A 13,257-nucleotide genomic window follows, 5' to 3' on the forward strand; every position below is an offset into this window, starting at 1 on the left:
CCTTGTGGAACCCCACATGGGAGTGAGACAGATTTAGAGAAAAACTTGCCTAATGAGACTATCTGTAGTCTGTCAGAGAGGAAGGATTTGAGGAGAGTCCATGCTTTATCCTGCACTCCGCAGGCCAACAAACAGTCCATCAGTACTCCATGATGGACTGCGAAGAGGTCAAGCTTGATCAGTGCGGCCTTTCCTCCCTGATCCAGCGCTCTCCTGATCTCTTCCATGGATGTAAGAAGGGCAGTTTCCATGCTGTGCCCTTCCCTGAACCCATATTGAGTGGGGTCCAAAACCTTGGCCTCACGTAGAAGAGTGCTCAGTTGAATATTCATATGTTTCAATCATTTTAGAGGGAAGTGGGAGGCGTGAAAGGGGGCGAAAGCTGTTTGGATCTTTCGTGTCCCAACTCGGCTTTTTCAAAAGTGGCATAACTGATGCTACTTTCCACACTTTAGGGAAGTGCCCGTCTGCAGACATAGCATTGAATAAGGAAGTGAGTGCCATGGCAATAGTTTCTGAAGCCAATTTTGCCACTACCACTGGGCAGGGGTCATAGGGTGAGCCTGATTTGGCTGACAAAAGAAGCTTGAGTGTTTCTGTGGGAGATATTGGTGCAAATTTATCCATGGTGGGCAGTGAGTCTGGCCCCATTGTGTGGCCCTGTGTTGGGACTCCTGTCCTGCTGTCAATTGGACCCTTAAAGGTGCTATAGATAGTTTCCACCTTTGCCAGGAAGAACTTTGCGATGTCTTCGCATAGTTCCTGGCTTGTTTGAATAATTGCTGGTTGTGGATGTGCCAACCTAGTTACTACTTTAAAAAGCTCCTTTGGTGAGTTAAGGGCTAAATTAATTTATCCAGCAAAGAACTCTTGCTTAGTCTTAAACAGTAACTATTTATAACGTAAGAGGCCTTGTTTGTACATTATTCTCTCAGCTGGTCTGTACTCCTTCCTCCAGGACCGTTCCGACTGTTTGCATTTCAGTTTTTGTGCCTTAAGTACCTGAGAGGACCACGGGGCTGTGGGTTGTGCCCTTTTAGGAATTAGTACTTTCTTGGGGGCTAATGTATAACAGGCATCCTCTACCCAGGCCGTGTATGCGGAAGAGGCTTCCTCCACATCTAGAGGCAAATGACCAAAAGTTGACAGCAAAAGCTCTGTTAGATCTTTCCCTCCCACTTTATTTCAAGCTCTAATTTCCTTATGTTTCTTAGGGAGGTGGTCCGATCCCTGATGTTCTTGGACCGCCAGCTCAAATAAGACAGCTGAATGATCCCACCACACTAGGGGCAACAAACCAGTGACTGAGAGATTTGGGTGATTTAAAAAAATCCCATCTAACGTGTGCCCTGCCATATGAGTGGGCCCACTTACTTGTTGTCTTAACTCAGCGCTACTCATCAGATCTAAAAGGTTCGCAGTATCTGGATCAGAGTCTGCCTCTAAATGAAAATTAAAATCGCCCAGTATAGTATAGGAGTCTGTACTCAAGCCCTCCTCAAATAAGTCGTCCATCAAGGATACAAAAGGGCTCCTAGGACCTGGTGGTCTATATACTAGGATACCCTTGAATGTATGATGGTGGGAGAGACTGAGAGAAAAGGACAGTGCTTCATATGTAGTATTGGAGGCTATTTCACAAACCGCTTTAATTGAGCTCTGGTAAATTACTGCCAGTCCCCCTCCTTTCCTGAAGGGCCTGTTAACAGTATGGGAAATGAAGCCAGGGGGAGTCACCTTCACTAAATCTCGACCAGACGCCTCGTCTGTACAAGTTTCTGTGATAAATGCTAGTTTAATGTTCCCTTCCTCTATTAGTGTTGCACACTCAACACTGTGCTTCACCATGGAGCGTGCATTCAGCAATAGGCATTTTAGCACCACTTCTGCCTCCTTGCTTTTTGATGTCCTATCTGATTTTTCACTGAGGTGGTTTGATTGCACTAACTCTGGCAGAGTTGTTTTACAATAATGGCAGGATCCCACATTTAATGCAGGCTCTATGACAAAAGTGAGAAATAAACATCCAGGTTTTCTTTCGCAGCTATTCAGCAACAGAAACCGCTCTCTAGAGTATTTTAGAAAAGGAGTCTTACCTACAGTCGTTCGAGCAGGGGTGGTGGCGCTAAGTGCGGGCCGAGCGCGGATGGGCACAGACAGGTTATGCCTTAGGCGCTCCTTCGGCACGCCCGCTGCACGTGTCCGCTACACGCTCACGCCATGTGTGGAAATATATAGTCAGGGTCAACAGACTAGACCGCTGACCGTGATTCTCCCCAAGATGGCGGCCCCGCAAACACGAGCAGTCCGCTAATATTGGAGATGTTAAAGTGCCGTGAACCAACTGACGGGCTAAGGCCACCGCTTCACCGTAAATATAATTGTTAATAAAATTCAACACATCAGATTCAAATTCAGACCTTTAGTTAAAACCAACTAACATAAAATGAAATAGCAGCGATTATTTAGCTTCAATGACATTCAGCCACGAGCAGCCAGCAATCTGCCGGCTCAAGCCTCAGGAGGTGCAGCATTACCGGAGATAAGTAGCTTGTTCATTTGGGGGATACTCCTAAACAAAGATTCCTTACCTTATAATATATGCTAAGCAGTACCTTTCCAAGGCAAAGGGTCTGTTGAGTGGGCATGCACCAAAATATCTTGCAGAACTAAGTAGGTGAAGTATTGATCTTGTCGGACCTGGTTGTCAACGAAGTAGTGCTTTGTGAACATATGCATTGATGCCTATGTCATAGTCTGGCAGATGTGAAGGCCAGGCACTTCTCACAGCAATGAAGTGGTAGCAGCTATAGCTCTTGTGGAATGGGTTGTCAAACCTTCAGGCAGCTGCCTCATGGCCAGTGTATAGCAGGTCCTATGCTAAAGACTATCAACTTTGCAGAGGTGCTCTTCTGCACTGCCTTCCCTTTCGTTGCTGCAGAAAAACTCACAAAACATTGATCATCTACTCTGTGGTCTTTGGTGCAAGTTTTGCAACCCAGACTCTACCAGCTTTCTTTGCTATCTCTCTCTCCTTGAAAGAGGAGGAGAGGCTGTATTGGTTGCACCCCAAAACGACAGTTTTTCCATTGATCCCAACAAGGATTATTCCAATAGACAGTTGTAGGCGGCAGTGACTCCTGGCCCCTCCCTAACCAATAGGGTAAAAGTTTCCAGGGGTAGCCCCACTCACTTTTACATTAGTTTCGGTATATATGCCCCACTGCAAACAATCACAGAATGCCCCTCACTTACTAAGTCCAAGCTAGAGAAACCCTTCTCCTCTTGCGCAGAGATGCAGTCGGGATAATGCTCATACTCTTCTCTGTGGTTATTCCAAACCATTTCTGGTGGCAGTTTTAATACCACTTGGTTTGGTGCCTGCCTGTCCGAGAGGACAAAGGAAATGGGCCTGTTCAAGTATCATCTTACATCTACATGTAGCAGGGGAGTAAACTAAGTTCCTGCCGAGGGAACAAAAACACCTCTCCACGTAAAGCCCATTGTCTCTGTTCTGGCAGCAGTTTTCGCACCTTAGCAGGGCTATTCACTAGCTATTTGACAGTTGGAGAGCTAATGCAAATTATCCTCCTGGAGCTACAGGGAGGGAAAAGGTAACTTTTCCAAAGTCTCTTTTCCTTAATATTTATCAAAACTCTGAATTAACCATAAATTTGGGCTTTTAATAGGTATTAGGAATAGTGGTGTATTCATTTTTCTAGCTGGTCTGTAGTCTGGGATAGCAGAATTAATATTTAATATTGCTTCCCAGTGTTTGCTACAGTGAAAACAGCTTTTGGGTGCTAGCCACTGTCAGGACATGTTAACTTAAAATTTCTATGTTCCCCATGTTTAGACTCTGTGGCCTAGTTAGCTGTGTCCCAGTGCACAGAGTCTATAAACCAGCAGTATCAGTCCACAAAAAATGGGGGACCACACAAAAAGAGGTGCTTTCTCACAGTCCACTTGATGCAAGGTAGCGCAAAGCATTATTTTCACTACTTTAATGCTACTTTCTATTGCAAAAAAGGGTTGCTCCAGAAAGTAAATAGTTTATCAAAACATGTTGCTTATTTGCTTCACTTTTCACCACTTTGCACTGCACAAAGTCTTGATGAATCAGCGCCTATTTACAAAATTGCTCTGGAGAGTTTCTAATAAAAGTAGAATACATAAGCACTGAGTGTGGCAACACATCTTACTATTATCTAAAGTTACAAATTGAGCTCAATTAATGTACACTATTGCAGTTTCTCTTTAAGTCACTCATTTTACTTCACTTCTGGCAGCCTTGTGTGCCCAAGCTAAGGTAACTAGCGAGCCCTCCTCATTCCCTCTGAACACTCACAATATGAATCATCTCCTTCTTGGACAAAACTTTCAGAACAGCGTATGTCCAATGGCCAGCTTGTGTACCTTCCTGAAATGTGGGAGTCAGGCCAGATACTAGTCTAAGGCCCTTTATTATGGAAATAGTTATTTCATTGAGAAAAATGTGAAGTCCCCATCCTCTCTCCTGCCTCAGCTTCAAGGTCCAAAACCTTTATTCTTTCTGAAACCATCCAAGCTCTCAAATAAACACCATTGCATCACTGGCAGTGCTCTTCTACTCTCATCCCTATGCTTCTGCTGTGTTATTTCCACCTCTGAACAGCAAATAGAGGGCTGATCTCATAAAAACCGCTGGGGCACATGTACAAGAAGTTAACGCCACCAGATTGTCACTTTTTCCGACGTTCTGGTGGTGTTAAATACTTCACCTTATTTACAAGGTGGCGTTAAGCCACTTAATGTGGCTTAACGCTGCCTTGTAAATAATGCCCCCATTCACACAGCACTTAGCGTGAAAGGGGGGTGCAGTGGGTGTTGCAGTGGGCGTTCCGCTGCAGTAGACATTGCTTTTTGACGCTGCCCCATATTTACCCCATATTTACAAGGTATAGGGCAGCACCAAAAATATTGTCAGGGAATACCTGGTCTTAAGCAGACGATATGAGGAGAAATGTTTCATTTCTCCTACTATTTTGCTCTTTCCATATGTGCTGCAAATCTCCTGTAAAAATTGTTGATTTGCAGGAAGGTGTCCCTTCCTGCACTTAAACAATCACCCCTGCAGCGCAGGCACCCTTGCAATATGGCGCAAGGGTGTCTGCGCTGGCATTAGGCAGCTTCTTTAGTGCCAGCGCTAGGGGAAATGCAGGGGTGTGCCGCATTCTTGTAAATACAGCGCATCCCTGTGTTTTGAAACTGATGGACCGCGTTATTACCAATTATGGCAAAACACCACGCTCCACCAGTTTCTAGTAAATATGCCCCACTGTGTCCAGAACTCAGACTCTTCCCCAATTTGTCCATGCGCCACAAAAAATGAAAATCTGCCTTTTCAAGGCTTTCCAATATCTCCACAAAGCATATGGGACTTTACAAGGGTGCAGGGCCCAAAGACCATAGAAGAGTTTCATGAACAGAGTAGCTAACATGGCAGGAACCCACCGCCACAAGGCGATGTACAGCCTCCTCTGAGGAAAGACATACTTGCCTACCCTTAGCTCCCTCAAAAGCCAGCACTCAACAAAACACATAAATAAGTAAATAATAATTTGGTTTCCCAAAGGGAGCACTTGTGGGACACCCCCGCGCCGCACGGCCACCAGCTGCTGCGTGTGCCCCTCTGCTGTGCCCTCTGCCTCGCTGCCTGCCTCGCTGCCGGCTGACCCTGCTGTCGGTCGCTCTGCTCTGTTTTGCCTCCCATTTGTGCTTGTTTTATTTTTCTTAGTCTCTGCCCGTGTCAAGCGTTTTTTACTGTAATTTGTGCTTGTTTTTATCTTTATTTGTTTTAGCCCGTGTTAAGCGTTTCTGACTGTAATTTGTGCTTGTTTTTTAGTCTCTGGCCGTCCTCCGTCCTGTTTCCCGCCTCCCTCGCCGCCCCCCGCTTCCCGCCACCACCGCCGACCCCGCCCCTTTTTTCCTTCTGTTCCCTCCCCGCTCCCGCCTCCCAGCTGCTCCGCCCACCCGCGCACTTCGCCTTAAATGGCGACCGTGCGAACGCGCAGCGTTGACGCGCAGCGGGCGCGCCGATTGTGCGCCGAAGGCGCGCCAAAGGTAAGCCCGTCTGCGCCCGTCCGCGACCGGATCGCTACCAGCGCCAGGACCCCTGGCCCCCACCGACGGAAGCCGACCCGTCGAACCTACAACGCCGCCGATCTCATCGCACTCAACACCGGCCGCATCCCAGGATGTCATCGAGCCGCCCCGAAGCACACCCACGGACCCTTCAGCTGCCACGCCTGCAAGTTCACCTGCATCCGGACCTTCCCTGCACCCGCCAAGCCGAACACCAGCAGCAACCACCTCAAGTGCATCCTGCTCAACACCCGCTCCGTCCACAGACACGCCGTAGAACTCTGGAACCTCCTCGACACCACCGCCCCTGACGTTGCCTTCCTCACCGAGACCTGGATGAACGCCTCCTCAGCCCCAGACATCGCCATCGCCATCCCAGAGGGCTACAAGATCACCCGGAGGGACCGCACCGCCAACCAGACGGGAGGAGGCATCGCCATCATCCACAGAGACACCATCCGCATCACGACCAACACCGACGACACCCTAACCACCGCTGAACACCTGCACTTCCAGATCCACACCAACCCGAACACCACCCTCAGAGGCACCCTGATCTACTGACCCCCGGGGCCACGCACACGATTCAGCGAGGACATCGCCGACTTCGTCAGCCCGCATGCCCTCCCCTCCGCCGACTACATCCTCCTGGGGGACCTCAACTTCCACCTGGAGAACAACAGCGACCGCAACACCATCAGCCTGCTCGACAACCTCGCCAACCTCGGACTCAAGCAGCTGGTGTCCACCCCCACCCACCTCGCCGGACACACACTCGACGCCGTCTTCTCATCCAGCAAAGACGTCACCTTCAGCCACGCAACAGGACTCCACTGGACGGACCACAGCTGCGTCCACTTCACCTTCAGAAGAACGACGATCCACCATCACCAGCAACAGGTTGCCCGAAGAAGCTGGAACAAGATCACAGCCGACCAGCTCACCGCTTCCCTGAGCCAGCACCCTCCCGCCAGCTCAGCGAACCCCAGCCAGGCCGCCGACAACCTCACGAAGTGGATCAACAACTGCGCGGACGAACTCGCCCCTCTGAGAACCCCACCCAGCAGACCCTGCAGCAGAAAAACACCATGGTTCACCGACGAACTCAAGAGCTCCAAGAAGAACTGTCGAGCCCTCGAGAAAGCCTGGAGAAGGGAACCAACTACGGACAACATGACCACCCTCAAGCTCGCCACCCGGAAACACCACCAACTGATCCGCGCCACCAAGAAAAATACATACAAGGATCGACTGGACAACAACGCACACAACTGCAAGGAACTCTTCAACATCGTGAAAGAGCTCTCCAACCCCAACGCCGGAAACAATGACATCACCCCGTCGCAAGACCTCTGCAACTCCCTCGCGTCCTACTTCCACAACAAGATCACGGACATACACAACAGCTTCAACAACCAACCAACGCAAGCCACAACCGCAACAACGCCACCCACCACCACCCTCCGCACCTGGACTCCGATCAGCACCGAAGACACCATCCGCACAATGAACTCCATCCATTCCGGATCTCCGACTGACCCCTGCCCTCACCACGTCTTCAACAAGGCCGACGCTGTCATCGCACCCCACCTGCGGGACATCATCAACACCTCCTTCGACACCGCCACCTTCCCTGAGAGATGGAAGCACGCCGAACTCAGCGCTCTTCTCAAGAAACCCACAGCAGACCCCACCGACCTCAAGAACTACCGTCCCATCTCGCTCCTCCCGTTCCCGGCCAAAGTCATCGAGAAGACCGTCAACAAACAGCTGGCCGCCTTCCTCGAGACGAATGGCTCCCTCGACCCCTCACAGTCAGGCTTCCGAGCGAACCACAGCACCGAGACCGCCCTCATCGCTGCCACCGATGACCTTCGAACCCTGATGGACAACGGAGAAACAGCGGCCCTCATCCTCCTGGACCTCTCCGCGGCTTTCGACACTGTCTGCCACCGCACCCTAGTACAGCGCCTCGGCAACATCGGAATCCGGGACAAGGCACTGGAATGGATCACCTCCTTCCTCGACGGAAGAACACAGAGAGTCCGCCTACCACCGTACAAGTCAGAGGCCACCAAAGTCATCTGCGGCGTCCCTCAAGGATCCTCACTGAGCCCCACCCTCTTCAACGTCTACATGAGCCACCTCGCGGCCATCGCACGCCAACACAACCTCAACATAATCTCCTACGCTGACGACACCCAGCTGATCCTCTCCCTGACCAACGACCAGCCGCCTGAAACTGAACTCGGACAAGACGGAGGTCCTCATCCTGGGCTCCTCGCCATCCGCCTGGGACGACTCCTGGTGGCCCCCCGCCCTGGGCACCGCACCCAAACCGACGGACCACGCACGCAACCTGGGCTTCATCCTGGACTCCTCCCTCTCCATGACCAGACAAGTAAACGCCGTCTCCTCGTCTTGCTTCAACATCCTGCGCATGCTACGTAAGATCTTCCGGTGGATCCCCACCGAGACGAGGCAGACAGTCACCCAGGCCCTCGTCACCAGCCGACTGGACTACGGCAACGCCCTCTACGCCGGAACCACCGCCAAGCTCCAGAAGAGACTCCAGCGGATCCAGAACGCCTTGGCCAGACTCATCCTCGACATCCCCCGACGCAGCCACATCTCCGGACACCTGAGAGATCTGCACTGGCTCCCGGTCAACAAGAGAATCACCTTCCGTCTCCTCACCCACGCGCACAAAGCCCTTCACGACCAAGGCCCGAGCTACCTCAACAACCGGATCAACTTCTACACTCCCAAGCGCCTCCTCAGATCAACCAACCACGCCCTCGCCGCCGTCCCCCGCATCCGAAGAGCGACAACAGGAGGAAGGTCCTTCTCCTACCTGGCCGCCAAGACCTGGAACTCACTCCCGACCGACCTGCGCCTGACCCAAGACCATCTCTCCTTCAGGAAGAAGCTCAAGACCTGGCTGTTCGAGCAGTAACGGCACCCCCCCCCTACCCAGCGCCTTGAGACCCTACGGGTGAGTAGTGCGCTCTATAAATGACCTGATTGATTGATTGATTGATAGCCATGTGGCATGGGAAATATTTAGAAGTCCCTAAAGGCTTTAAATGTCTTGTAACAGGGCATCCACCCACAGGTTCACTCAACGCTTCAAGAACCAGACATGTCAAAATGAGAGGAGTCAAGAAGCCCTGCTCTGTGTCTCAGGTGGGAGACAGCCATTACAACGCGGGCTTTACACCGCGCTACCATTATGACGCAGCTATCACAACGCAAGTCGTTACAACGACTTGCGCTGGATGGCGCTATATACTAAGGAATAGTATGATTTACTATTCCAACACCTTCCCTACTGTTACGTAGGCTGGAGTTGGAATAGTAAATCATACTATTCCTAAATCCAGCGCCTACAGCGCAAGTTGTTGTAATGACTTGCGTTGTGATGGATGCGTTGTAATGGTAACGCGGTGTAAAGCCCGCGTTGTCATGACATAGATTCGTCTCAGGTATCTGCAGAGCGATGACAGAAAACTAACCAAATGGGTAGATATCCTACATTTTCAAACAATGCCGCTCAGCAACAAAGGTTGCTGCACTGTGTTGCTTTAAGGGGTTTGAGCAGATATCTACTAAGATATGGCACTGTTTCTCTCTTCCCCTGCACTGGTGCACTTTTGGCTGCCTTATACCAATGCCAATGCACACATCCTTTCTCCTTAGTGCATGGATGTGTTTGTGTGATTTTAAACATAGTTTTGTATTGGAAGTTAGCCTTCCAGTACAAGATACTATGTTTGGATATAGCTTAACACTTTTCCATCTCTGCATGTGTGCTGTATAATGCAGCTCTCATGCAAAGTTGGAAAGGTTTTGAGAAAAGCAATCTTCTATTAAACTTAAAGCCTGCCTCGAACGGGCATTATTTTTTTTAGAATAAAGTCGTATCTACCTTTATTTAGTATATGTGGTATATATGGCTTTGCATTATAATCAAAGGGTGTTAGCATAGACCAATGCATGGAATGACCCTTTGATGCAAAGGCTACTTTGCAACACGAAACAGGATTTGCTGGGGAAAGTAAATCCTAAAATGTCACTTTTGTTGTGCAAACCTTATGCAAAGTGTTAGTAAATCGGCCACTAGAGTTTTTGAGTGTGCCCCTTCTTTACCTTCTGCAGAATACTGAAATCACAAAGAGTGTATTAATAGTGTGTGAAGCAGAGATAATTCTTTTCAAATCCATCATACTCGATTGGATAGAGGTGAACCAGCTGTTTTCTTTGCAAATCTTTTTATTAAAGGATTTAAACCTTGTACTACAGTGTAAAACATATGACAGGCGTTTCAGTGATGTAAATCGTGTACTAAATACGATATGGGTATAGTAGAAACAGTTAGCGTTGTGCATACATTTCCACCTGTACAATGACTAGGAGCAGAGCTGTATTCTTCCAGAGGGGCAATAGCAGTGGCAAGAAAGAGCAAATCAGAAAGAACAGAAAGGGAGAAGGGGAAGGAACTGAGAAGGGGGAGATAAGGAGGGGGGGAAGGAACTGAGAAGGGGGAGATAAGGAGGGGGTGGGCTATCTCAGGTTGGGCCTGTCAAGGCTTCTTATGGGGAGTTAGGGGGTGGGTATCAGGCTTCTGTATTGTCAGGCTGGGCGTTTCCTTGAGAAGTTTCAGCTCCACAAACTAGGGAAAAGTACTCGAACAGTTGGAGGGCCCGGAGCTGTGGAGGGGTGAAGCAGGCGTATTCCAGTTTGATGAGGTGGTCAATCAGTGGCTGCCAGACGCGCGTGAATTTGGGTTCCGTGAGAGTCAGTCGACGTGATAGAAGTTCCATCCCCATGACGTGCCAGAGGCGGGTAAACCATAGAGCGATAGATGGTGCAAACGATTTCTTCCAGTGGAGGGCAAGTAATTGTTTGGCTGCACCAAGCATATGTGAGATAAGGTGCCAATCGGAGTGGGTCATAGTAATAAGTATTGGGGGCCGTATGCCCAATATGACCACAGTGTGTGTGTTTGGTACTGGAAAATCAATAGTGTCTTTGACATGGCTCAGAACTTCCTTCCAATATAGGGTCCGTAGCGGGCAGGACCACCAGATATGGATGAAATCACCAGTCACAGATTGGCAGCGCCAACAGGAAGGGGAGGAGGCGGGGAACATCTTTTGCAAATGCAGCGATGTGTAGGACCCATCTTGTCATTAGTTTGTAAAAAGTTTCATGCTGGGATATGCTTCTGTATATTTAGGAAATGTTGCGCCAGAGCTGCCCCCATTGTTTTCGAGAGATCTCCTCTGAAGTGTCCACATGCCATTGTGTTTGGTATGAGTGAAGTTGGGTCAGATGGAATGTTGCAGCGCCTGGTATGTGTGAGAGGTCAAGGCACTCGTGCCATCAAAAGAGCGTACCAGTGACACAAAGAGGTAAGTGGCCAAGATGCACCTTGTGTATTCAGTGGTGCGAGCAGCCAGTGTCGGAGTTGATAATATTGCAATCTATACTCGTCCGGTAAATGAAAGCTTTGTTTGCATTGGTCAAAGGTTTTGAACGCATCTCCCTCAAAGAGGTCCTGGAACGTGCAGCATTCACCCTCTCTCCATGCTGCGAAAGATTGCGGTTGCAGAGCAGGGGGGAATCAAGGTTGCATGCCAAAGGTGTGTTGGGAGAAGGAAAAGAGGTGAGACCCCTCTGTATTGTGGTCTTGTCCCAGATGTCCAGGACCATTTTCGTGGGAATGGCTATACGGGCGCTACGAGGTCGGGCATGCCTCAAGAGCCAAGCCAAGTCCCAAAGCGGTCTGCAGGCCACCGCTTGGTCCATGTGGAACCAGTGCTTTTCGCTTTCGCGAACAATCCATTCCGAGATAGAACACAGGTATGACGCCCAATAGTACTCCAAGAGGTTGTGGCACGCCAGGCTCCCCCAGGCTGCAGGTAGAATGAGGAGTTTGGAATCTCGGCACTTCCCACCCCTGATAAAGGCGGTAATATCACGTTGGAGGTGCAGTATAGCAGCTTGTGGTATGGGGGTTGGTAGCGTTTGGAATTAATGCAGGATTTTCATCAGATTAGATATTTGACTGTATTAAGGTGGCCAATAAAAGAGAATGAGAGCGGCTTCCAGGTACATAAGTCTTCTAATACTGCTTTCCTACTCTCCATCCAGTTAACCTGGGCCCATGTTGACAAAGAAGGAGTTAGGTTCAAGCTGAGATAGCAGAGTGAGTGTGAAGCCCATTGGAAGGGGGTGAGCAACTGTAGTTCAGGTATATAACAAGCTGTTTTCATGAGCACCATAGACTAACCACATCTGCCTATCCATTGCAGGTGACAAAGCATGAAAACAACATAGATGAAGCACCAGCAGACGGAGCATACATCAAGGGACTGTTCCTAGAAGGTGCCCGTTGGAACAGGCAAACCATGGAGATTGGGGAGTCTCTTCCAAAAATCCTGTATGATCCCATCCCCATCATTTGGCTGAAACCAGGAAAAAGTGCCACATTTCTGCACCACAACATTTATGTTTGCCCAGTTTATAAGACTAGCGCAAGAAGGGGGACTCTTTCCACAACAGGGCATTCAACTAACTTTGTCCTCTCCATCGAACTTCCTACACACAAACCTCAGAAGCACTGGATTAACCGAGGTGTTGCAGCTCTGTGCCAGCTGGATGACTGAATGGATATATGTTCAGAACAGTAATTTTGTAAATTAAATACCAATTATTGCCAAATGCAACAGACCACTTTATTTACGCACAATTTTATGAATGTCACATTTTTTTAATATGAATAGTGTAAATACCTTAATTCATCTGCCACCAGTATTGAGGTGTTGCAATTTAATAAATATGTTATATTCATTGAGCTCACATAATCTCTATCAATCTCAAACAAAAAAAATCCATGCGATTTTTAGGTTACGGCCTGATCCAGCGCATGCGCTGGACGAAACATTTAGTAGCTGCTTTGAAAAATGCTACTTTCCCGACGACCAGCTTACTATCACGCGTACAAGCGTGCGCGAGACATGCACAGCTGCCATCGTGCACAGCTGTCATACCGTTTGCGTTGTACTTAATAGAGCGTCAATGCCCTCTACTGGCGGAAAGGGAATCCTTCACCCTCTGAAACTACTTTTA

General features: G+C 49.2%; 1 protein-coding gene across 1 annotated transcript in view; it reads left to right on the top strand.

Moving 5' to 3' along the window:
• Window positions 1–12,948, top strand: part of DNAH3 (dynein axonemal heavy chain 3) — a 660,573-nt gene extending 647,625 nt beyond the window's left edge. Inside the window, exon 61 of the mRNA XM_078665068.1 lies at window positions 12,441–12,948. Within this exon, the coding sequence (XP_078521194.1) occupies window positions 12,441–12,794 (354 nt within the window). The 3' untranslated portion in view covers window positions 12,795–12,948. The remainder of the gene's footprint in view (window positions 1–12,440) is intronic.
• The last annotated feature ends 309 nt before the right edge of the window (window positions 12,949–13,257 follow it).

This window comes from Lissotriton helveticus, chromosome 10 (assembly GCF_964261635.1).
Source record: "Lissotriton helveticus chromosome 10, aLisHel1.1, whole genome shotgun sequence".
Classification (NCBI taxonomy): Eukaryota; Metazoa; Chordata; class Amphibia; order Caudata; family Salamandridae; genus Lissotriton; species Lissotriton helveticus.